At 38.8% G+C, this 25,913-nt stretch overlaps 1 protein-coding gene across 17 annotated transcripts in view; it reads left to right on the top strand.

Annotated features, from left to right (window-relative positions):
- Positions 1 to 25,913, top strand: part of ALMS1 (ALMS1 centrosome and basal body associated protein) — a 345,038-nt gene that overhangs the window by 110,269 nt on the left and 208,856 nt on the right. For all 17 annotated transcript variants that reach the window (XR_012517383.1, XR_012517382.1, XR_012517381.1 and 14 more), the window contains 2 exons: positions 11,070 to 11,311; positions 22,262 to 22,387. Coding sequence is in view for 1 of the 17 variants with exons in the window: in XM_074398294.1 (XP_074254395.1) it covers positions 11,070 to 11,311; positions 22,262 to 22,387 (368 nt within the window). In the remaining 16 variants the exon portion in view is untranslated. The remainder of the gene's footprint in view (positions 1 to 11,069; positions 11,312 to 22,261; positions 22,388 to 25,913) is intronic.

Genomic DNA, 25,913 nt, shown 5'->3' with positions numbered 1-25,913 from the left:
GTTTTGGCATTAGGATGATGCTGGCCTCATAAAATGGGGAGGAGTCCCTCTTTTTCTCTTGTGTGGAATATTTTCAGAAGGAATGGTACCAGCTCCTCTTTGTACCTCTGGTAGAATTTGATTGTGAATCCATCTGTTCCTGGACTTTTTTTGGTTGGTAGGCTATTAATTACTGCCTCAATTTCAGAAATTGTTATTGGTCTATTCAGGGATTTGACTTCTTCCTGGTTTAGTGTTAGGAGGGTGTAAGTGTCCAGGAATTTATCCTTTTCTTCTAGTTTTTCCAGTTTATTTGTGTAGAGGTGTTTATAGTATTCTCTGATAGTAGTTTGTATTTCTGTGGAATCAGTGGTGATATCCCGTTTATCATTTTTTATTGCGTCTATTTGATTCTTCTCTCTTTTCTTCTTTATTAATCTGGCTCGTGGTCTATTTTGTTGATCTTTTCAAAAAATCAGCTCCTAGATTCATTGATTTTTTTTTGAAGAGTTTTTCATGTCTGTTTCGGTTCTGCTCTGATCTTATTTCTTGTCTTCTGCTAGCTTTTGAATTTGTCTGCCCTTGCTTCTCTAGTTCTTTTCATTGTGGTGTTAGGGTGTCAATTTTAGATCTTTCCTGCTTTCTCTTGTAGGCATTTAGTGCTATAAATGTCCCTCTACATACTGCTTTAAATATGTCCCAGAGATTCTGGTACATTGTGTCTTTGTTCTCATTGGTTTCAAAGAACAACTTCATTTCTGCCTTAATTTTGTTATTTACCCAGTAGTCATTCAGGAGCAGGTTGTTCAGTTTCCATGTAGTTGTGCAGTTTTGAGTGAGTTTCTCAATCCTGAGTTCTAATTTGATTACACTGTGGTCTAAGAGATAGTTTGTTATGATTTCCATTCTTTTGCATTTGCTGAGGAGTGTTTTACTTCCAGTTTTGTGGTCAGTTTTGGAATAAGTGCTGTGTGGGTGCTAAGAAGAATGTATATTCTGTTAATTTGTGGTGGAGAGTTCTGAAGATATCTATTAGGTCCTTTTGGTCCAGGACTGAGTTCAAGTCCTGGATATCCTTGTTAATTTTCTGTCACATTGATCTGTCTAATATTGACAGTAAGGTGTTAAAGTCTCCCACTATTATTGTGTGGGAATCTGTCTCTTTGTAGGTCTCTGAGAACTTGCTTTATGAATCTGGGTGCTCCTGTATTAGGTGCATATATATTTAGGATAGTTAGCTCTTCTCGTTGCATTGATTCCTTTACTATTATATAATGCCCTTCTTTGTCTGTTTTGATCTTTGTTAGTTTAAAGTTCATTTATCAGAGACTAAGATTGCAACCCATGGTTTTTTTCACTTTCTATTTGCTTGGTAAATACTCCTGTATCCCTTTATTTTGAGCCTATGTGTGTCTTTGCACGTGAAGTGGGTCTCCTGAATACAGCACACCAATGGGTCTTGACTATCCAAATTGCCAGTCTGTTTTTAAATTGGGCCATTTAGCGCATTTACATTTAAGGTTAATACTGTTATGTGTGAATTTGATCCTGTCATCATGATGCTAGGTGGTTATTTTGCCCATTAGTTGGTGCAGTTTCTTCATAGTGTCAATGGTCTTTACAATTTGGTATGTTTTTGCAGAGGCTGATACCAGTTGTTCCTTTTCATGTTTAGTGCTTCCTTCAGGAGCTCTTGTAGGGCAGGCCTGGTGGCGACACAAGTCTCTCAGCATTTGCTTGTCTATAAAGGATTTTATTTCTCCTTCACTTATGAAGCTTAGTTTGGCTGGATATGAAATTCTGCGCCGAAAATACTTTTCTTTAAGAATGTTAAATATTGGCCCCCACTCTCTCCTGGCTTGGAGAGTTTCTGCCGAGAGGTGCGCTGTTAGTCTGATGGGCTTCTCTTTGTGGGTAACTTGACCTTTCTCTCTGGCCATGTTTAACATTTCTTCCTTCATTTCAGCCTTGGTCAATCTGATGATTATGTGTTTTGGTGTTGCTCTTCTCGAGGAGTGTCTTTCTGATGTTCTCTGTATTTCCTGAATTTGAATGTTGGCCTGTCTTGCTAGGTTGGATAATATCCTGAAGGTAATCCTGGATAATATCCCTAAGAGTGTTTTCCAACTTACTTCCGTTCTCCCCATCACTTTCGTGTACACCAATCAAACATAGGTTTGGCCTTTTCACATAGCCCCATATTTCTTGGAAGCTTTGTTTGTTTCTTTTCATTCTTTTTTCTCTAATCTTGTCCTCATGCTTTATTTTATTAAGTTGTTGTTTAGTCTCCCATATCCTTTCCTCCACTTGATCAATTTGGCTATTTATACTTGTATTTGCTTCATGAGGTTCTTGTACTGTGTTTTTCAACTCTGTCAGGTCATTTGTGTTCTTCTCTAAACTGATTATTCTAGTTAGCAATTCCTCTAACCTTTTATCAAGGTTCTTAGCTTCCTTGCAATGGGTTAGAACATGCTTCTTTAGCTCAGAGAAGTATGTTATTACCCACCTTCTGAAGCCTACTTCTGTCAATTTGTCAAACTCATTCTCCATTCAGTTATGTTTTCTTGCTGGAGAGAATCTGTGATCCTTTGGAGGATAAAAGACATTCTGGTTTTTGGCGTTTTCACCCTTTTTGCGCTGATTTTTCCTCATCTTCGTGGATTTATCTACCTTTGGTCTTTGCTGTTGGTGACCTTCAGATTGAGTTTTTGCTTGGCGCCCTTTTTGTTGATGTTGATGCTTTTGCTGTCTATTTGTTAGTTTTCCTTCTAATAGGCCTCTCCGCTGCAGGTCTGCTGGAGTTTGCTGGGAGTCCACTCCAGACCCTGTTTGCCTGGGTATCACCAGTGTAAGTTGCAGAACAGCAAAGATTGCTGCCTTCTCCTGCCTCTGGAAGCTTTGTCTCAGAGGGGCACCTGCCAGATGCCAGCTGGAGCTCTCCTGTATGAGGTGTCTGTAGACCCCTGCTGGGAGGTATCTCCCTGGCACGGGGGTCAGGGACCCACTTGAAGAGGCAGTCTCTTCCTTAGCCAAGCTCAAGCACTGTGTTGGGAGATCTGCTTTCTTCAGAGCCAGCAGGCAGGAATGTTTAAGTCTGCTGAAGCTGCACTCACAACCACCCTTCCCCCAGGTGCTCTGTCCCAGGGAGATGGGAGTTTTATCTGTAAGCCCCTGACTGGGGCTGCTGCCTTTCTTTCAGAGATGGCCTGCCAGAGAGGAGGTATCTAGAGAGGTAGTCTGGCTACAATGGCTTTGTTGTGCTGTAGTGAGCTCCTCCCAGCCCGAACTTCCTGGTGGCTTTGTTTTCACTGTGAGGGGAAAACCCGCCTAGTCAAGCCCCAGTAATGGCGGACACTCCTCCCCCCACCAAGCTTAAGCATCCCAGTTCAACTTCAGACTGCTAGGTTGGCAATGAGAATTTCAAGCCAGTGGATCTCAGTTTGTTGGGCTCTGTGATGGTGGGATCCACTGAGTAAGACCACTTGGCTCCCTGGCTTCAGCCCCCTTTCCAAGGGAGTGCATGATTGTGTTTCATGGACGTTCCAGGAACCCCTGGGGTATGGAAATAAAAACTGCACATAGCTTGGTGTCTGTCCAAACAGCCACCCAGTTTTGTGCTTGAAACTGAGGGCCCTTGTGTAGGCACCTGAGGAAATCTCCTGGTGTGATAGTTGTGGAGACCATGGGAAAAGCATAGTATCTGGGCCAGATAGCACTCTTCCTGATGGCATGGTCCCTTGACTAGGGGACGGAGTTTCCTGACGACCCCTTGTGCTTCCTTGGTAAGGCAACACCTACCCTGCTTCTGCTTGCTCTCTGTTGGATGCAACTGGGTACTTCAGTTGGGAATGTAGAAATCACCCACTTTCTGTGTTGGTCTTGCTGGGAGCTGCAGACTGGAGCTGTTTCTATTTGGCCATCTTGCCCAGGAATCTCTCATGTACTTATTATTACCTGACCATAAGTTTTTTATTTCTCTATGACAGTGGGTCTCAATTAGTAGTGATTTTACCCCTCAGGGAACATGGGAAATGTCTGAAAACATTTATGATTGTAATGACAAGGAAAGAGTTGCAACTGGTGTCAGTAAATAAAAGGCGGAGGTGCTGTAGAGTATCCTAGAATATACAAGACAGTCCTCTAGAACAACGAATTGTTTCACAATGTCAGTAGTGCTGAGATTGAGAAATTGCACAAGGATAAATACCCAGGAGTGTGATTATGGGGTTGTTTAGTAAGTGTATGTTTAATTTTATAAGAAACTGCAGAGTGTTTTCCAGAACGTTTATAGCATTTTGCATTTCCAGTAACAGTGTGTGAGAGATCAACTTTCTTCACATCTTCATGAGAATTTATAATGTCAGTAGTTTTTTTGTTTTTTTTTTGAGATGGAGTGTGGCTCTGTTGCCCAGGCTGGACTGTAGTGGTGTGATCTCCGTTCACTATAACCTCCGCCTCCTGGGTTCAAGTGATTCTCCTGCCTCAGCCTCCCGAGTAGCTGGGATTACAGGCGCCTGCCACCACGCCCAGCTAATTTTTGTATTTTTAGGAGAGACGGGGTTTCACCATATTGGTCAGGTTGGTCTTGAACTCTTGACCTCATGATGTGCCCACCTTGGCCTCCCAAAGTGCTGGGTTTACAGCTGTGAGCCACCGTGTCCATCCACTGTCAGCAGTTTTTAATTTGGCCTTCCTGGTTGATATATAGGGGTTTCTAATTGTTGCTTTAATTTGCATTTCTCTACTACTAATGATGAACATTTTTTAACTTGCTCATTTACTATCTATCTATTTTCTTTCTATTAAAATTGTTTTGCTCATTTTCTAATTGCATTTTTTTTTAACTGTTGAATTTAGAGAATGTTCTGGATAGAAATTCTTTATTAGATTTCAGACTTGCAAATTTTTAGATTTTACAAAGTCAACTTTTCTTACTATAGTCATTGTTACTGTTGTAATTTGTTTTGATGCTCAAAATAGCAGATTTGGTGGCCAGTGGCAGCCCCTTCAAGCTGGCTCTGTATCCTTTTCATATGTCTCTGTCATCTTTTGAGCATGTCTTTGGTTTCTGGCACAAGATACTTCAGGCTCATCTTATTCTTTTCCTTTTCTGGTTTTGGAAGCAGCCCCTTCTCCAAGAAGCCTGTTCTTCTAATGGAGTGTGGTATTTAGAGGCTAGGTTTTAAACACTAGGCATATGTGTTGCTACTGGGTCGCTCTCTGCCCTATACTTATTTTAATTAATATTTATTTCTCTATCTGTTTATATTAAAAACCATATGCTCATCTAATTTTATCTTACCTTTTTCTTTCTCTTTTTGTAACTTTCATATCTAATAGTGAGAAACCTCACTTCCAGTATACTTTATATAATGAATTCTCTCATCTCTAGCCAACCTCTCCACAGCAAGGATGACCCTCACTCTCCTCTTGGAATCAAACACTCTATTCAGTCTGTCCCCTTGGGTGGATACTCTTTTCACCCTGCTTGGGCTTTGGCACTCCATGCTAGACCACTCCTCAACACGTATACCACCACCTCCACTTGGTCTCTGACTTCACCCCATTGGAATGTTCATCTCCCCTAACATGTGGACACTCTCACTACCCTACTTAGGTTCTGACTCCCCATGCTGAGCTACCTCTTCACATGGATTTCTTCCTCATACTGTATAGGCTCATGACACCTCACATTGGCCTCCCCTCTACTTGGATGTCCTCATCTTGTTTAGGATCTCACTCGAGATGCCAGGCTACACCGTATAGACACCCTTCTGACTCGGGTTCTGACATTCGAGGTCAGACTGACTCTTCTCTTCCTGCTTTAGTAATGACTCACTACAGTGCCCTTACCCTGTATGACACCTTTCTTATCCTGATGGAAATCTGACTTCCCAACCTGGGAAGATATTTTCCTTCTCTGCCCCAACTCTGCCGCTCCATGTCAGGCCACCCCAGTGTGGAGACACCCACCTCATTTTGCTTGGGCTCTAATTCCACATGTATGGTTGGCCTCCCTCTCCATGGAAGCCCTCCTTATCATGATTCAGTGCTTTTATTGCACACTAAGCCACACCTCTGCAGAGATTGTCTCCTTGCCCTGCTTGAATTTTAATACTCTGTGCTAGGACACTCCTTTACATGGGCGCCTTCCTTACCCTGATGAGATTCTGATACCTTGCTCTGGGCCATTGTCACTTTGCTACAGATTCTCACCTTGTTCTGTCCACCTAATGGTTTTAAGATTGAATCGTTAGAAAGGAAAAGATAAAGGAAAGGGAGAATAAAAACACAGGAGAAAGAGAATAGGAAGCTTATTTTTTATGATTAATATATCTTTTATATCCTTTTACTTTCAACCTATCTGTGACTTTACAGTAAAGTGCATCACTTGTCAATATCATATGGTTGAATGTTATTAATTTTTAATCTTGTCTGTTAATCTTTGTCTTCAACTGGGATATTTGTTTCATGTACATTTAATATAATTATTGAGCTAGTTGATTTTGCTATTTGCTTTCTATGTTGTTTCCTCTGTTGGCTTGTTTTACTTTTTTTTTTCTATCTTTTAGTGGTTATTCTAGAGATTGTAATATACTTCCTTGACTTTACAGCAGTCCCATTACTGGGTATATACCCAAAACAAAAGAAATCATTCTGAAAAAAATACATATATTCAGTGTTCATTATAGAACTGTTCATAATAGCAAAGAAAATTTGCTTTACACCTGACAGGTCATTGGTTTTTCAATAATCCAATATTGGAAGAACTCAGTTCAGGCTTTCAGATATTTGAATTCAACTCTTTATACTCTCTGCCCTCACAGCTTTCAAATATGGTAAATGTAAGGAGAACACCAGTCATGTATTTGTTGCAGTTACACTTTCTCAAGGGAAATTCATTTTATTAGTACTCTTGCAAATAATTTTACTGTTTTTCTGACTCAGCCCCTTTCTTGGGGTTGGCTCTTCTGACTTTTGACTGAGAGTCTGGTTCGTCTTTTAATTCCTTACCTTTAAAAGTTCTCTCCTTCAAGCATTAGTTATTAAGCCTCCTGCCTTAAGCAGGTATAACATCTGGCAAATGTTTTAAGGAGGAGAGCTGATGTGTGTTTGTCCCAGGCCTCTCCATCTGGTGGGACTTGGCCTCTTACAGTGCCATGAGTATGAATGAGATTTCAGTGTGTTACTCTGGTTCAGCCCACAGCCTCCCATACCACCTCAACAATCAGGAAATGTCTTGTGGGGGAAATCAGATGGGTATTCTTCTAGGTTCCTTCATGCCACACCATCATGACTGCCTACATGTTCATCAAAAGCTCAGTGATTTCTCTTTGTCAGTAGATTATGTCTACCTACACCAAGCCTTTGCCTAGAATCACCAAATACCTCTGTCTAGCATATTAGTTAGAAATATTTCCTCATTGCTTCTATAGCTCTAAGACTTTTTTAAAAATGTGATTATTATAATTTATTCATTTCGTTTGTTAAAGTAGGAGTGACGGTATATGGCTACCTACTACATCGTAACTACCCTACTACATCCTACTTGGAAATGGAAGACCCATTTAGATCACTATTCTCTCTATAATATATTAATAGTATTCCCTGTAGAGTTCTTGCATCTTTTATTATACTTTATTAGGTATTTAATATTTTTGGTACTATTTTTGTGACGTATTTTTTAGATTTTAATTTTATAACTTCTATGATACAGAAAAATCTAAAGGACTTAAAAATTTTTGATCTTGCATCTGGCAACTTTTCTAAAAATTTAATCATATTCTAATAAGTTATATGTAGATTCTTTTGGATTTTTCTATGTACACAATTATATCAAATAAGAAAAGTACTATTTTTTCCTTTTTTATCCATACCTTTTCTTTTTTCCTGCCTTACTGCTAATACCATTTAATACCCTTATTAAAATACTGAATAGAAGTGGTAAGAGTTGGCATTCTTACATTGTTCCTAATCTCATAGGCAATATTCTCAATGTTTTACTATTAAATATGATGATTGCTTTAAGGTTTTTTGTGGTTTCTCTTTGCTGTGAATTTTTATCATGCATAATTACTGAGTTTTATTAAGTGCTGTCTCTGCCTATACTGATATGGTCATGTGTGTTTCTCCTTTATTCTGCTGAGGTGGTGAATCACATGGATTGATTTTTTAAAAATGTTTACTCACCTTGCATTCCTGGGGTAAACTATCATGGTAGAGATTCAACTACATACAAATTTGTGTGTGTAAAATGAGAGCAAGCACACAGCATACACACACATGCACTACATTTTGTTGTCTAACATTTTGTTTAGGATTTTTGCATTTATGTTCATAAGGGAGATTGACCTATTTTTTTTTCTTTTCCCATAATTGTCTTTTTCAATTAGCTAATGGTAGGCATATGGTAAAGACTCTAAAGTTCTACTTTTGTGATATATTCTAGGTATTACTCTACTACAATACAACGTTACTCTCTTTTCTTGAAACTTCATTTTCAAGTGATTTTTTTTTTTTTTGAAAGTTTTATTTGTTCTTTTTTTTTTTTTTTTTTTTTTTTTTTTTAAGAGATGAGGTCTTGCTTTGTCACCCAGGCTCTGGAGTGCAGTGGTGCAGTTATGACTCACTGCTACCTCGGACTCTTGGGCTCAAGCAATCCCTCTGTGTCACCCTCCTGAGTCATTGGGACTATAGGTGTGTGCCACGGTGCCTGGCTGATTTTTTTATGTTTTATAGAGACAGGGTCTTACTGCATTGCCTAGGGTTTTCTCTAACTCCTGGGCTCAAGTGATCCCCTGTTTCAGCCTCCCAAAGTACTGGGATCACAGATATGAGCCACTGTGCCTGGCCTTATTTTCAAGTAATTTTAGAGTTACAGAAAAGATACATATAATAAAGTTCCTAATACTTCTCTCCTAGCTTCTCCTGTTGTTACATCTTTTTAAATTTTATTTTGTTTTATTTCTAATTTTTATTTTTTTGAAAATGGAGTTTCGTTCTTGACTCCCAAATTGGAGTCCAATGGCGTGATCCCAGCTCACTGCAACCCCACCTCCTGGGTTTAGGTGATTCTCCTGCTTCAGCCTCCTGAGTGGCTGAGATTACAGGTGTGCGCCACCACACCCAGCTAATTTTTGTATTATTATTAGAGACAGGTTTCACCATATTGGCTAGGCTGGTCTCAAACTCCTGACCTCAGGTGACCACTCGCCTTGGCCTCCCAAAGTACTGGGATTATAGGCATGAGCCACCACACCCGGCCTATTTTTTATTTTAGAACTTTTATTTTAGGTTCAGGGTTACATGTCTAGGTTTGTTCTGTAGGTAAACTCATGTCATGGGGGTTTGTTTTACAGATTATGTCATCACCCAGGTACTAAGCCTAGTACCCAGTAGTTACTTTTTTCTGCTCCTCTCCCTCCTCCCTCCATGCTCAGGTAGGCCCCAGTGTCCGTTGTTCCCCTTTTTGTGTCCATGAATTCTCATCATTTATCTCCCATTTATAAATATGAAGATGTGGTATTTGGTTTTCTGTTCTTGCATTAGTTTGGTGAGGGTAATGACTTCAAACTCTGTCTTATGTTTTGCAAAAGACATGATCTTACTCTTTCTTATGGCTGCATAGTATTCCATGTTATAAATGTACCACATTTTCTTTATTCAATCTATCATTTATGGGCATTTAGGTTGATTCATGTCTTTGTTCTTGTGAATAGTTCTATAGTGAACATTTGTGTGCATGTATCTTTATGGTGAAATGATTTGCATTTCTTTGGGTATGTACACAGCAATGGATCGCTGAGTCAAATGCTAGTTAAGTTTTTTTGCTCTTTGAGGAATTGCCACACTGCTTTCTACAGTGTTCAAACTAATTTACACTCACATAGACAGTGTGTAAGTGTTCCCTTTTCTCTGCAACCTTGATAGCGTCTGTTATTTTTTGACTTTTTAATAATAGCATTCTGATTAATGTGAAATGGTATCTCATTGTGGTTTTAATTTGCATTTATCTAATCAGTGATGTTGAGCTTTTCCCATAGGCTTGGTAGCCACATATGTATCTTCTTTGGAAAGGCATCTGTTCATTTCCTTTGCCCACTAAGTTCCTTATAAATGCTGGATACTAGACCTTTGTCAGATGCATGGTTTGCAAATATTTTCTGTCATTCTTAGTTTGTCTGTTTACTCTGTTGATAATTTTTCTTTTACTGTGCAGAGGCTATTATGTTTAGTTAGGTCCTATTTTGAGTTTTTGCTTTTATTGCAATTGCTTTTGGTGTCTACATCATGAAATCTTCGCTGGTTCCTGTGTCTGGAATGGTATTGCCTAGGTTGCATATGGGGTATCCACATCATCACTGGTGATGTTAACTGATCACTTGGATAAGGCAGTGCTTGCTAGATGTCTCCACCATGAAAATAAGTACTATTTGTCCCTTCTTATGCTCCGTTCTTTGAAATCCAGTCACTCAGTTCAGCACATACACAAAGGAGGAGAGGAAGATTAAGCTTAACCTCCTTTGGCTGGAGGTATCCATATCTGTTATTTGGACTTCTTCTTAAAGCAAAATTTGTTTCTTCTTTCAAATTATTTATGTATTCAATTATTTACTTGCTCCATTCTTTTAATATTAATTCTCTGTGATCTCAAGATACAACTACAACTTTGAAAACTCCTGGTTCTCCCAGAACTTCTTGATGGAACGCGCTCTGTTTCTTGTTTATGTTTGTATACTATGTGCATGTAGTACAGCCCCCTAATTTATAGTGGACATCCAGTAATTTGAAAAAATGTATTTTAAATTTAGCTGAAAAATATCATTTCCTCAACTAAATTATATAATATAACATTCTAAATTAAAAGTAAGTTTTCAGATAAAAGTAAACACGTGGTAACACTGTATGAAACCAAATAAAGGGTATTGCAGAAATTTTACTGTAACAACATTTGTCATTGATGTGTCCACAGAATGTCCCTATAGCTACTAAAATATTCCTTGAAACCACTTTTGGAAAGAAATTTCAGTTTCTAAGCGGCCAAGAATATAACCTGCTGTATTCTTTCTTTTTTTTTTTTTGGTCAGATTACCAGAGAAGAAAAAGACTCCACTTTCTGCTTTCTCTGAAAAATTGTCATCAGATGCAGTCACTCAGATAACAACAGAAAGTCCAGAAAAGACCCTATTTTCATCTGAGATTTTTATTAATCCCGAAGATCGTGGACATGAAATTACAGAGCCCAGTAACCAGAAACTACGCAAAGCTTCTGTCAAGTTTGCTTCATCATCTTCAGTCCAACAGGTTACTTTTTCTCGTGGAACAGATGGTAAGAGAATGTGTTTGCATTTTAGGTTGTTAGACCACTCTTTTGTGTAATTATCTTAGAAGTGATTGTGTCTTTCTAGTCAGAAAACCTAATTTTAATTTTAAGAATTAGGGGCTATATGATTATATCTGTCTTTTATTACTTAGCTGTCAACAAAATATGATTTATTTTTATCTTAATTTCTAGCAGAGTTAACCTATAGAACCTGTGCTGTTTGTGGTTAAAACTTATTTTTGCCCCATCATATTTGCAGTAAAAATACAAGTAGTTCATAACAACTTGAAAGTAATTGAGGTCTGCTTTTAAATGGGCAGATAAATTATCTTGTATTATAATAGTGTTATATATAGAGAGTATGTATATACTATAACAAAGAGATGCATAAACATATGTTAGTGCAAACACAATAGCAGCTTTTCTCTTGCTTATAAAGCAATCAGCAGAGACCCGGATTGACTGCTTGCTCTGTTGTCTTTAAAATGTAACCCAAAGTTATATTGGATTTACCTTCATGGTCAACTGGAAGGAACAAAAAGCATGGAGGAGCACACATAGGAGATGTTTACAGGCCAGGTCTGGTAGTAATCCAAATCACTTTCCACTGGCCAGGAATGTAGTTTAGCTGTGTTTTCCAAAATGAAGAAGAAATGGATTTTGGTGAACAGCTAGCAGTCTCTACCATAATGTCAACATTTAGAGTGTTTTATATGCTATAGTTTCAGTGATATTTTGATAGTACTTTTATATATAACATTTAGAATTAGAGCAATTTGTGAATTATTTTCTTTATTGGGTAAGTAGCAGGAAAATTAACTAGTTAGTTTCCGTTCTTCCCCAAATGAAGATGGAAACTTTACTAATTTTTAAAATATTTACTATTTTAGACAAATCTACTCTAAGTACATTTTAAGTTTCTCTACTTATACAAAAAACTTGCCTATCTACACATATAGATGAAGTATACCTAAATGTAAAGAAAATTCTTTGGGTCAGCATTTAAATTGCATTGAATTTAACTAAGTACATTTATATATTAAGATGGTTATCATTCTTGAACATTTTTCTTATGAAACTAAAGCATACCAAAATATGTATATAAAGTTTAATAAATTATCACAAAGAACACCTTTATGTGTTGGTTACCTATTGCCACAGTGATACAGTATAACAGCCTAAAAAAATCTCCATGGTTTATAACAGTAAACATTTGTTTTTCTTACTTACAGGCTTATGGGTCAATTGGACTTTGGCTGGCCTAGCTGTAAGCTACAGAAATGATTTGGGTCTGTTTCAGATACTACTTTCTGAGACTCAGGCTAATGGGTCAATAGCCGTCCTAGGGTGTGGTGTTCTAATGGTGGTGGCAGAAACACAAGAGAAGAAACAGCTATAAAAGCATATTTTAAACCTCTACTGTCATCAAATGGATCAAGTTATAGAGGTCATGATTTATGGTTCATATAAATTTTTTATCAAAGAATATTATTTGCTTTACTAATACAGTATTATTTCCAATACTGTGGATGAAAAGTAAATTTTTATGAGGTTTTTTTGGGGGGGGGCACAAAACATTATTTTAAGGTAAAAGGAATAATATGTTAAATACATGACTGCTTACCCATTACCCTAAATTAATAAGTTCCTCTACCTTTCTCCAGCCCTTTTTTCCTTTCCTGGAAGCAGCCATTATTTGCTATGTATTTACTTCTTGCTCTAGACAGGCAGTCCAAAGTAACTTTAAGACTACTGCATCCAAACAAAGTTTCTGAGAACTTAAAAAGCTTCTTATTTATCTCAGATCCGTCTCCATGTGATAGTTGTTTTTGCTATGAGTCCATTGTAGTTTTGTCTAGTCATTGCTGTTAATTTTCTCCAACCTCTGAACTGCATGGCAAATTCAACCATTGCTGTCAAACTTTATATACACTGATGGAGAAAGAAAATTAATAAATCAGTATTCTGATTAATGATAACTGCCGCAATAACCAAATAGAAGTGGAGGCTACAGCTTTTTAAATTTTTCTTTCTTTCTTTCTTTCTTTTTTTTTTGTTTGTTTTTTGCGTGACAGAGTGGTACAAATATTCCTAAGTTGTCTCAGACTTTACCATACTTGTATATATAGGTTTGAGGTCATTTTTTATGAATTTCTAACATCGGACTTTCTTAGAGGTCACTTTGCCATGCCCAGTGATAGAAATTAATACCTCTATGTGGTAATTATACTTCTTTTTAAAAATAACCTTATGTTTAAATCTTTAATCCATCAGGAGTTAAGTTTTGTAAGGAATGGGTCCAGTTTCAGCTTTCTGCACATGGTTAGAAAAAAACATAGGCAAAACCATTCAGAACATAGGAATAGGCAAAGACTTCATGACTGAAACACCAAAAGCAATGGCAACAACAGCCAAAATAGACAAATGAGATCTAATTAAACTTAAGAGCTTCTGCACATCAAAAGGAACAATCATTAGAATGAACCAGCAACAAACAGAATGGGAAAAAATTTTTGCAAGCTACCCATCTGACAGAGGACTAATACCCAGAATCTATAAAGAACTTAAACAAATTTACAAGAAAAGAACAACCCCATCAAAAAGTGGGCGAAGGATATAAACACACATTTTTCAAAAGAAGACATTTATGCGGCCAACAAAGATACAAAAAAATGGTCATTATCACTGGTCATTAGAGAAATGCAAATCAAAACCACATTGAGATACCATCTCACGCCAATTAGAATGGTGATTATTTAAAAAAATCTGGCTGGGCGTGGTGGCTCAAGCCTGTAATCCCAGCACTTTGGGAGGCCGAGGCGGGCGGATCACAAGGTCAAGAGATCGAGACCATCCTGGTCAACATGGTGAAACCCCATCTCTACTAAAAATACAAAAAATTAGCTGGGCATGGTGGCGCATGCCTGTAATCCCAGCTACTCAGGAGGCTGAGGCAGGAGAATTGCCTGAACCCAGGGGGCGGAGGTTGCGGTGAGCCGAGATCGTGCCATTGCACTCCAGCCTGGGTAACAAGAGCGAAACTCCGTCTCAAAAAAAAAAAAAAAAAAAAAAAATCCGGAGACAACATCATGCTGGAGAGGATGTGGAGAAATAGGAACGTTTTTATACTGTTACTTGATCTTGTTACTGGTCTCTTTAGATTTTGGATTTCTTCCTGGTTGATATGTTGCATGTTTCTAAGAATTTGTCCATTTTTTTTCTAGCTTTTTCAATTTATTGGTACAAAGTTGCTCATAGTAGTTGTCTCATCATTCTTTAAATTTCTGTGGTATAGGTTGTAATTTATCTTTTTTTTTTTAAATCTCTGAGTTTGTTTACATGAGTCTTCTCTCCGTTTTTCTTAGTCTGGCTAAAGGTTTGTCGATTTTCTTTATCTTTTCAACAAACAAACTTTTGTTTCATTCATCTTTTGTCTTGTTTTTCTCATTTCAATTTCGTTTATTTCTGCTCTGATCTTTATGTCTTTTCTCTTACTAATTATGGATTTTGTTTTCTAGTTTATTAACATACATTGTTAGGTTGTTTATTTGAAGTTTTTCTTTTTTTTTTTTTTAATGTAGGTGCTTATACCTATAAACTTTCTTCTTAGTATTGCTTTTGCTGTATCCCATAGGTTTTGGTATGTTGTTTCCATTATTGTTTGTTTCAATAAATTTATAAATTTATTTCTTGATTTCTTTATTAACCCACTGGTCATATTGTTTCATTTCCATTCATTTTATAGTTTTCCAAAGTTCCCCTTGTTATTGATTTCTAGTTTTATTCCATTGTGATCAGAGAAATGACTTGATATAATTGCAGTGATTTTTGAATTTTAAGACTTGTTTTGTGGCCTAAAATATAGCCTATCCTTGAGAATGATCCATGTGCTGAGAAGAATGTGAATTCTACAGCCATTGGATGAAATGTTCTGTAAATATCTGTTAGGTCCATTTGATGTATCTTTGTTGATTTTCTGTTTAGATGATCTGTCCAATGCTGATAGCGGGGTGTTGAAGATTATAGCTATTATTGTATTAGGTTCTCTCCCTCTTTTTAGCTCTAAAAATACTTGCTTTATATGTCTGGGTACTCCCATGTTGGGTGCATATATGTTTACAATTGTTATATCATCTTGCTGAATTGATCACTTTATCATTATATAATGTTTTTATAATTTTTTTTTTTTTTTTTTTTTTTTTGGAGACAGGGTCTTGCTCTGTCACCCAGACTGGAGTGCAGTGGCATGGTCTTGGCTCACTGCAACCTCTGCCTGCCAGGTTCAAGTGATTCTCCTACCTCAGCCTCCTGAGTAGCCAGATTACAGGCACCCGCCACCAAATGCCTGGCTGATTTTTGTATTTTTAGTAGATATGGGGTTTAACCATGTTGTCCAGGCTGGTCTGAAACTTCTGACCTCATGATCCACCCACCTCAGCCTCCGAAAGTGCTGGATTATAGGCATTAGCCACCACGCCCGGCCATTATTTTTGTCTTAAAGTCTATTTTGTCTGATAGGAGTATAGCTATTCTTCCTCTCTTTTGGTTTCTATTTGTGTGGGATATCTTTTTCCATCCCCTTATTTTTAGTCTATTCGTGGTCTTTTAGGTTAATTGTGTTTCTTGTAGGGAATAGATTGTTGGGTCTTGTTTTTTTATGCATTCATTCAACCACTGTATATCTTTTGAAAGGAGGAGTCTACTGCTTTTGAGAGGAGTCTACTGCTTTTTATTTTTTATTTTAGATTTGCCCTTTTGAGGCTATTTGCCAGGTCCTGTAGGCATGCTTTATTCTTTTTTATTCTCTTTTTTCTTTTGTCTCCTCTGACTGTATTTTTAAATAGCCTGTTTTCAAGCTCGTTGATAGTTTTCTTGTGTTTAATCAATTTTGCTGTTAAAAGAGTCTGATGCATTCTTCAGTCCATTAGGTGTATTTTACTATTCCAGTATTTCTGCTTGATTCTTTTTAATTATTTCAGTCTTTTTGTTAAATTTATTTTACATGATTCTGAGTTCTTTCTCTGTTATCTTGAATTCCTTTGAGTTTTCTCAAAACAGATTTTTTTTTTTTTAACAGAATCTCACTCTGTTGCCAAGGCTGGAGTACAGTAGCACAATCTCGGCTCACTGCAGTCTCTACTCCCTGGGTTCAAGCAATTCTCCTGCCTCAGCCTTTCGAGTAGCTGGGACTACAGGCATCTGCCACCATGCCTGGCTAATTTTTATATTTTTAGTAGAGATGAGGTTTCACTATGTTGGCTAGGCTGGTCTTGAACACCTGACCTCAGGTGATCCACCCACCTGGGCCTCCCAAAGTGCTGGTATTACAGGCGTGAGCCACTGCACCCAGCCAAAACAGATATTTTGATTTCTTTGTCTGAAAGATTTCGTATCTCTGTTTCTCAAGGATTGGTTTCTAGTGTCATATTTGGTTCATATTTGGTGAGGTCATGTTTTCATAGATGGTCTTAAAGCTTGTGGATGTTTGTTGGTGTCTGAGCATTGAAGAATTAGGTACTTATTGTAGTCTTCACATTCTGACTTTGTTTATACCCATCCTTCTTGGGAATGCTTTCCAGGAATTGAAAGGAAGTTGGGTGTTGTGGTCTGAGTTTTTGATCACTGTAGCTATATCTCCATTAGGGGACACCTCAAACTTAGTAATACTGTGGCTCTTGCACACTCATAGAAGTACCACTTTGGAGGTTGTATTTGTCCATTTTCAAACTGCTATAATTATGCTACCTGAGACTGGGTAATTTATAAAGAAAGGGGGTTTAATTGACTCAGTTCTGCATGGCTGGGTAGGCCTGAGTAAACTTAAAGTCATGGCAGAAGATGAAGGGAAAGCAAGGCACATCTTACATGGTGGCAGGAGAGAGAGAGGGCTCAGAGAAAATTGCCACGTTAAAACCCATCGAGATCTCATGAGAATTCTCTCAGTATTACAAGACTAGCATGAGAGAAACTGCCCTCAATGCTCTGGTCACCTCCCACCAGTTCCCTCCCTCAACATGTGGGGATTACAATTTGAGATGAGAGTTGGGTGGGGACAGAGAGCCAAACCATATTATTCCTCCCCTCTCCCCTCCCAAATCTCATGTCCTTTTCACATTTGAAAGCCAATCGTGCCTTCCCAACAGTCCCTCAGAGTCCTCTAGCGTTAACCCAAAAGTTCAAGTTCAAAATCTTATCTGAGACAGGGCAGGTAGGTGTCTTCTGCCTATGAACTTGTAAAATAAGAAAACAAGTTAGTTACTTCCAAGATACAGTGAGGGTACAAGCTCTGGGCAAATGTTCCTATTCCAAATGAGAGAAGTTGGCTAAAACAAAGGGGTTATAGGCCCCATGCCAGTTGGAAACCTGGCTGAGCAGTCATTAAATCATTAAATCTCAAAGCTTCAGAATTTCCTTTGACTCCGTGTTATACATCCAGGGCACGCTGATGCAAGGGATGGGCTCCCACAGCCTTGGGCAGCTCCACCCCTGTGGCTTTGCAGGATACAGTCCCCACAGCTACTACAATGTCATGAGCTGGCATTGAGTGCCTGTGGCTTTTCCAGGTGCACAATGCAAGCCTTTGGTGGATCTACCATTCTGGGGTCTTTAGGATGGTGGCCCTCTTCTTACAACTCCACTAGGCAGTGCCCAAGTAGGAACTGTTAATGGGGGCTCCAACCCCACATTACCACTCTGCATTACCCTAGTAGAGGTTCTCCATGAGGGCTCTGCCCCTGCAGCAGACTTCTGCCTTGACATCCAGGCATTCATGTATCCTCTGAAATCTAGGTGTATGCTCCCAAAGCTCACCTCTTGTCCTCTGCGCACCTGTAGGCCCAACACCACGTGGAAGCTGCCCATGTTTGGTGCTTGCACCCTCTGAAGCAATGTCCTGAGCTGTACCTTGTTCCCTTTTAGCCACAGTTGGAACTGGAGCAGCTGGGACACAGGGCACCAAGTCCCAAGGCTGCACAGCGAAGCTAGGTCATGGGCCTGGCCCACAAAACCATTTTTCCCTTTAGTCCTCGTGGCCTGTGATGGAAGGGACTCCAGTTAAGATCTCTGGACTGCCCTGGAGACACTTTCCCTATTATCTTGGCTATTAACATTTGACTCCTCATTACTTACACAGATTTCTGCCGCCAGCTTGAATTCCTTGAATGAGTTTTTCTTTTCTACCACATAGGCTGCAAATTTTCCAAACCTTGATGTTCTGCTTCCCTTTTAAACCTAAATTCCAATTTCAAACTCTCTCTTTGCGAATATACATGACTGAATGCTTTCACAATAAGCCAGCTCACCTTTTGAATGCTTTGCTGTTCAGAAATTTCTCCCGCCAGATGCCGTAAATCATCTTTTTCAAGTTCAGCGATCCATAGATCTCTAGGGCAGGGGCAAAATGCTGCCAGTCTCTTTACTAATGCATAGTAAGAGTGACCTTTACTCCAGTTCCCAACAAGTTTCTCATTTCCATCTGAGACTACCTCAACCTGGACTTCATTGTCCATATTACTGTCAGCATTTTGGTCAGAGCCTATTCTGTAAGCCTTTAGGATGTTCCAGACCTTCCCACATCTTCCTGTCTTCCTCTCAGCCCTCCGAACTGTTCCAACCTCTGCCTGTTACCCAGTTACCAAGTTGTTTCTGCTTTTTCAGATTGTCTTTATAGTAGTACCACACTTCTGGTACCAATGCTTTCTATTAGTTCATTTTCACATTGCTTTAAAGATACTACCTGAGACTGGGTAATTTACAAATAAAAGAGGTTTAATTGACTCACAGTTCCACATGGCTGGGAAGGTCTCAGGAAACTTACAGTCATGGCAGAAAGTGAAGGGGAAACAAGACATGTCTTACATGGCAGCAGGAGAGAGAGAGCACAGGGGAAACTGCCACTTTTAAACCATCAGGATCTCATGAGAACTCCCTCACTATCATGAGAACAGTGTGGGAGAACCACCCCTATAATATAGTCATCTCCTACCAGGTCTCTGCCTCGACATGTGGAGATTACAATTTGAGATGAGATTTGATTGGGGACTCAGAGACAAACCATATCAGAAGTCTTTGATAAGATCCAGAGGAATTCTCCGGATTACTAGGTAGAGACTCTTGTTCCCTCCCTTTACTTTCTCCCAAAGAAATGGAGTCTCTCTGTGTGCTGAGCTGCTTGGAGCTGGGGGAGGGGTGACACAAGCACCCCTGTGGCTGTGGCCGCCACTAGTGGGATTGTTCTACGTCAGACCTGAAGCCAGCACACACTGGGTCTCACCTGAGGTCTACAGTAGCCACTTCCTGGATACTGCCTATGTTTGCTTAAGACCCTGGGGCTCTACAATCAAAAGATGGCAAAACCAGGCAATCTTCTGTGCTTCCCTTCAGGGTGGAGATATCCCCTGGCCCTAGGCAGGTCCAGAATTGCTGTCTGGGAACCATGACCTGAAGTCAGAAACCTTAGTGCTTTATCTTGCTGTGGCTGCATCCGTGCCACAAGACAAAGTTCTTCCTATTCTTTCCTCTTTTTTCCATTAACAGAGAAGTCACTCCCCATGGCCTCCACTGCCCCAGGTTTGTGGTGAGTACTGCTTGCCTACCACTGATAATTCATTTAAGGCACAAGGGTTTTTTTTGTCAGTTTGGGTTGAATGTTGCTAGGCCTGGGACTCTCCCTTCAGGGCAGTGGGCTCTCCTCTGGCCCAAGGCAGGTCCAGAAATGCCATTCACAAGCCAAGACCTGGAATTAGGAACTCCTGGAGCCTACTTGGTAGTCTACCCCTCTGTGGCTGAGCTGGCACCTAACTGCAGAACAAAGTCCTAGTTAATCTTCCATCTCCTTTTCTCAGGCAAAGGGAGCCCCTCTCTCCTCATAGCCACCATATTTGGGAATGTGCTGGGTCACACCTGAAGCCAGCACACCTCTAGAGTCACCCAAGTGAAAACTGCCTGCCTACCACTGCTGACTATTCAGGACCCAAGTGCTCTTCAGTCAGCAGATGATGAATCCCTCTGGGACTGGGTCCTTCCTTGCAAGGCAGCGGGTTCCTTTCTGGCCCAGAGTGTGTCTAGAAATGGTATCCAGAAGCTAAGACATGGAATAGAGGCCTCGGGACTCTGCCTGGCATCTCTTTCATATCTTGGCTGAGTTGGTATCCAGGTTGCAAGACAAAGGCCTGTTTGATCTTCCATCTTCCCAAATTGAAAGGAAGGAATCTCTCCTGAAGCTGCAAGCTGTGCTGCCTCGGTTTGGGTGTGGAGTGGTGCCAAGTGCTCCTTTAGCCATTTTGGCTAGTGTCTTACTGGGTTGCATGCCCCCCAAGTCCAATGACTCTGAATCCAGTGCATCACCAAGACATTCCTGGGAATTGCATTTCTTACTACTTTAGGCTATGGTATAAGCTATTTTATCACAGAAACCCTAAATTACAGATAAGTAGTCTAGAGCAGATAACTGAGCTGCATGTGTGGTGGCTCTGGCATCCTTCCATCTCTGGAAGTGTGACTTCCATTTCTGGGTCTAGAGTAAGTGCTACAGCTATCATGATTTGCAGTACTCAGGAAGTCAAGGGCTTTAATGGGATACCTTTATCGGAATGCCTGGAAGTTGCACACACTCTCCACTCATCCTACAGTAGGAACAAAGTTATTCACATGTATATACATGGCTGTGTGGGAGATTGGATAACATAGTATATAGATGTAAGGAGGAGGGAAGTTGGACACAAGGGGACATTTGACAATTTCTACCAATCATGAAAGAAAAACTAATATAAGGAAAAAGTTAAACCTCCATAATAAGGGCATATTTTAAAAGTGAGATTCCATTTACCCCCTATTAGCAATTAATCATTTCTTAATGACTATACATATGCTGTTGGAGGAATAGTAAATAGTCACGGACAGTAAGCAATTTAGCCGTCAGTACTTTTTTTTAAAACTTCATAAATGGTGTAATTTTTCACTTTGAAAAAGAGAATTTATCTCAGGTGGATCACGGGGGAGAATAAATATAAGCCGGAAAGTCTTTATTCTCAGAATTCTTTATAATTGGACATTTTAACTCAGCCTAAAATTTCAACATTAGAGTAAGAGTTGACTATATTTAACCTGTGGTATAACCATAGAAGTGTGAAGAAGAGGAAGTAAAATGAATATTATAAAGTAGAAAAGCTGAATTTCAAATTATGCATACTGTATGCAGACAGCTTTGTAAACATAAAAACAGGAAAAGATGGGTATGATATACATTAAAATGTTAATAATAATTATTTTTAAGTGGTAGGACCTTGTAGTTTTTACTTTTATGTATTTTCTTAATATTGAAAATTAATAGTCTTGCAGTAGAAATAGTCTTGTAGTAGAAAATTAATAGACTTACAGAAACTCTGTCACGTAGATGAGAAATTAGACTTATTCTGCTTCTCTGGAAGCAGAATAAGACCAGTATACTGCTGGTCTTATTAGAAGACCAGAATAGAAGACTATTCTGCTTCTCTGGAATCAGAATAAGACCAGTGTACGTGGTTAATTATGACCAGTGCGTTCAATGTAAGATAAGATGTTTTTTGGTTAGATTCATCTATATATGGAATGGAATGTTAGAAAGTCATCTCAATGAAACCTATCCCTACCATTCTATTTAAACTCTCTTTTCTCCACATTTCAAACCCCAATTTCTCCTGTATGCCTGATTACCCTCAGCATTTCTGTATTTTCCCTATATCACTTATAATTTGTTAAAATGCTAGATAATTTGCTCATTTAGTATGTTAATTGTTTACTCTATATTTTCCTCCTCAGAATTCTCATTCTTCTTGAAGGCAGAGATACATTTCTGTTTGTTTACTCATACATTCCAAAAATCATGAACACTGCCTGGCACATAGAAGGCATTCCATATTTGTTCAATGAATTGATAAATGTTTTTCTTATTAATTGTTCTGATTTTTACCTCCTTAGGTCAGCCTTTGTTATTGCCATATAAGCCTTCTGGTAGTACGAAGATGTACTATGTTCCACAGTTAAGACAAATTCCTCCATCTTCGGATTCCAAATCAGATACCACCATTGAAAGCTCCCATTCAGGTAGTATGCAGAAATTATTCAAAGTTTTATTATTTGAGATTTTATTTGTGTGTTGACTAGTTGATTCTGGAGTGACAAAAGTCAAGTGCTCTTTAATTTTTCAGTGAAATATGGAACTTTTCATACCTTGATCTCTGGTTCAGAGAGGTGAGTTATTTGATCAGATATATTATATACACATAAGCATTTATAAATATTTGATGAAGGAAATTGTATGGATCATTATTTGGGTTAGTGGGCTCCATCTAGGGCAAAGTTTCTAAGCTTTCTTGGTTTACCACACCCTTAGTGTTTCATTGATTTATTTTCTCAGCTTTATGTATAATAAACAATTAGTTTTTTCAAATAGCAACTAAAGAATTAGAACATAAATACTAATTGTTTTGCTCTAATGACTTATTTAACAAAATTGTTATTTCTTTTTGGTTTTTGTGTTTGAAAGAAAATTTTGTTCATAAATAACCATGGTTACTTATTAATGACATATGTGTAGGTGTTAGACACTATGCAACTTACCAAACTGTGAGATGAGATTGGACACTCTTATTTTCTGCTTTTTATTACAGCAGCTGCCAAAAATCCAGCTTTTAAAAAGGCACAACAGCATTGAAAGGAACATAGCACTATCTGATATTGACACTTTGACGTTGAGCCAGTATATCACTGTCCTTTCCCTAGAATTAAAAAATATCTTGTAGCATCCCTGTGAATCCACTACGGAGGAGCTGCAGAGTTAGGAAATGAATAGTACCCCATGAAGGGACTAGATAAATATTTCCTGTGGGGATTTTAAGTTAAGGGTGCAGAGTTGGTCTTGTGTAGGGTTTTGATTGGTGGGACAGTGTTTTGAGTTGTCCACAGGGGATGACTTGGTTTACTTTAGACAAATTGTTTTTTCCATGATTGTCCATAAGTATCACTATATGTATAAAAATTACAAAGAATGGAGAAGTTGTTCTTGATCTTAGGTAGACATTTTAGTTACTTTTCTATGAAAGAGAACCAAAGTAGCTTCTGATGGTAACTGCATTAAAGTCTCTGACACAGCCTTGCTTAATCTCCCATAATGATGGCATTGAAAAAGAACCACAAAAATACTCACCAAAAGTTAAGATTAAGTTTATTGCATAAATGAAGAAATGTTTACTCCTTGCAAATCTATGGTTTTAAAAACAGTCTTATTGGCTACCAGAAAGAAAACAAGCTCACTTATTGATTATAGGTAGAAAAATCTTACATCCCACTTACTCATAGTTCAAAAGACAGAATGTCTGTAAACAGTAGAAACCTGGTTAGGTGTGCCAATACTTTCTGAGGCCTCCATTGTCCTACCATCCATATATGTCACTAGCACTTCCATCTGGTTGGAGAGATTAACTTAGAGAAAGATTGAACAGTGTGGGTAATGAGAGAAGAAAATGACTCAGGAGTGGCACACTGTATCCCGAGAAATATAGTGTCTGTAATAAAGTACTGTATGCATCAGTATGACAAGAAGAGATCTAGTTGCCATACAGACTTGAGATTTTTTTTTTCATGTTCACCATCTATTCTGAGAGTGAGGAAGTTGGGAATAGAAAACAATCCTTTCTCAGACCCATAGACCTATACTAGATGAAAGCCTAGGAATTGTTGTAATTCCTAGCCATTATCTGTGAATATGTTGCACATCTATAGCTATGAGAGGAGCCAATTAGCATTTGGGGCCAAGAGCAAGACATACATCATTGTTAGCAAATATTTGGGCCAAATAATTGTTTTTCAGTGAGAGTAAGTAAATAATAGAACTCATAAGATCCAAATAGCAACAACAATGACAAAAAAACAAGGCAACAGGCATCCGAAGAAAGAGATAAATGTTTGGAAATTAACCAGTCTTAATAGCAAGCCAGGGAGTATTTATTCAAGAAAAATGGCTGAATCCCACTAAGAACAGTAAGCGCTGTCATTTTAACTTGCCCTAGTCATCCCATTCCCAATACCTCAGCTCAGTGATAGCCTTAAGAAATACAGCTTTCGTTCCCAAGACCAAAGGAAGCAAAATGGAGCTGGATCTCTTTTTAAACTTCCTTCCCAAAGAATTGTCGATATTTGACCTATCTAGTGGTTCTGTGGAAGATTCCACTGAAAACTTGTCTTGACCTGACTGGGAGCCATCCAGTTCTAAAGGCCTCTTGTGAAAGAGGGGGAAAGATGTTTATCAAAAACATTTATAGGTAAATATTTTAATGTTAAAATGGCTGAGGTGAGGACTAACAGTTGAGGTAAACAGTACACTAACTGAAAAGCTTAAAAGGAAAACTTAAGGGTAAGAGGTTGATGGGTGCTTTGAAAGGCTCTGACATATTCCTAAGACTCTGGGAGATCCCATACAGTCATAGGCCTGTGTATTCTCGGGAAAGACCCCAGGGTCCAGGTGTTATCTCTGGCTGATGTTGAGGCTCTGTACAAGAAGAAAAGGGAAAGCTATGGTAGAGATGACAGCTGCCTAGGTCAGTGCTGAAGGTACAACCCAATATGTGCATGGAGCCATTTGATGAAGGCTGGAGATTTATTGGTTCTAGGCATTTAAGGAAATCTCTGTTCAGGCTAAGCCAATTGAGTAGTAACTGCAGTGGCCACACTTAATAAAGAATATAGACTTTACAGAATTAGTTGAGAAAAGTTATTAAACAAGCAACATAAAGCAACAACAACAAACCCAGGGATGGAAGTAAAATCTGATTTCCAGAGTTGCTATATTGTATTATTTAAATGTCCAGGCCAGGTGCGATGACTCACTCCTATAATACCAGCACTTTGGGAGGCCGAGGTGGGAGGATTGCCTGAGCCCAGGAGTTTGAGATCAACCTGGGCAATAGCAAGACCCTGTCTCTGCAAAAAATTGAAAGTTAGCCAGGCATGATGGCCTACGCCTGTAGTCCCAGCTACTTGAACAGCTGAGGCATGAGTATCACTTGAACCTCGAAGTTTAGAGCTGCAGTGAGCTCTGATTGTGCCACTGCACTCCAGTCTGGGCAACAGAGTGAGACCATGTCTCAAAGAACAAAAACAAAAAAACACAGTCAATGAAACAAAAAAATGTATGTTAGACTTTATCAGTATTCAAAACTTCTGTACACAAAATACAGTCAGCAGAATGAAAAGGTGAATCACAGGAGAAAATACTTGAAAATCATTTATCTGATGAGGGATTAATATTTAGAATATGTAAAGAACTCTTAATAACCCAAATAATCTAATCCATAAATGGGCACAGAATCTGACGGACATTTCTCTAAGGAAGACGTGCAAATAGCCAATAAGCACATGAAAATCTTCTCTACGTTGTTAATCATGAGTGAAATACCACCCCAAAACCACAGTAAGATACCACTTCATATCCATTAGAATTACTTATTTTAAAAAACAAACAGAATGGAACATTATCAGTGTTGCCAGGGACGTGGAGAACTCAGAACCCTTGCTTTTTGCTGGCGGGAATGTAAAATGGTATAGCCAATAGGAAAAACATAGTGGCTGTTCC

Source organism: Saimiri boliviensis, chromosome 1 (genome assembly GCF_048565385.1).
Source record: "Saimiri boliviensis isolate mSaiBol1 chromosome 1, mSaiBol1.pri, whole genome shotgun sequence".
Taxonomy (NCBI): Eukaryota; Metazoa; Chordata; class Mammalia; order Primates; family Cebidae; genus Saimiri; species Saimiri boliviensis.
Note: the sequence above shows the minus strand (reverse complement) of the source record. Positions and strands in the feature narration are given on the sequence as shown.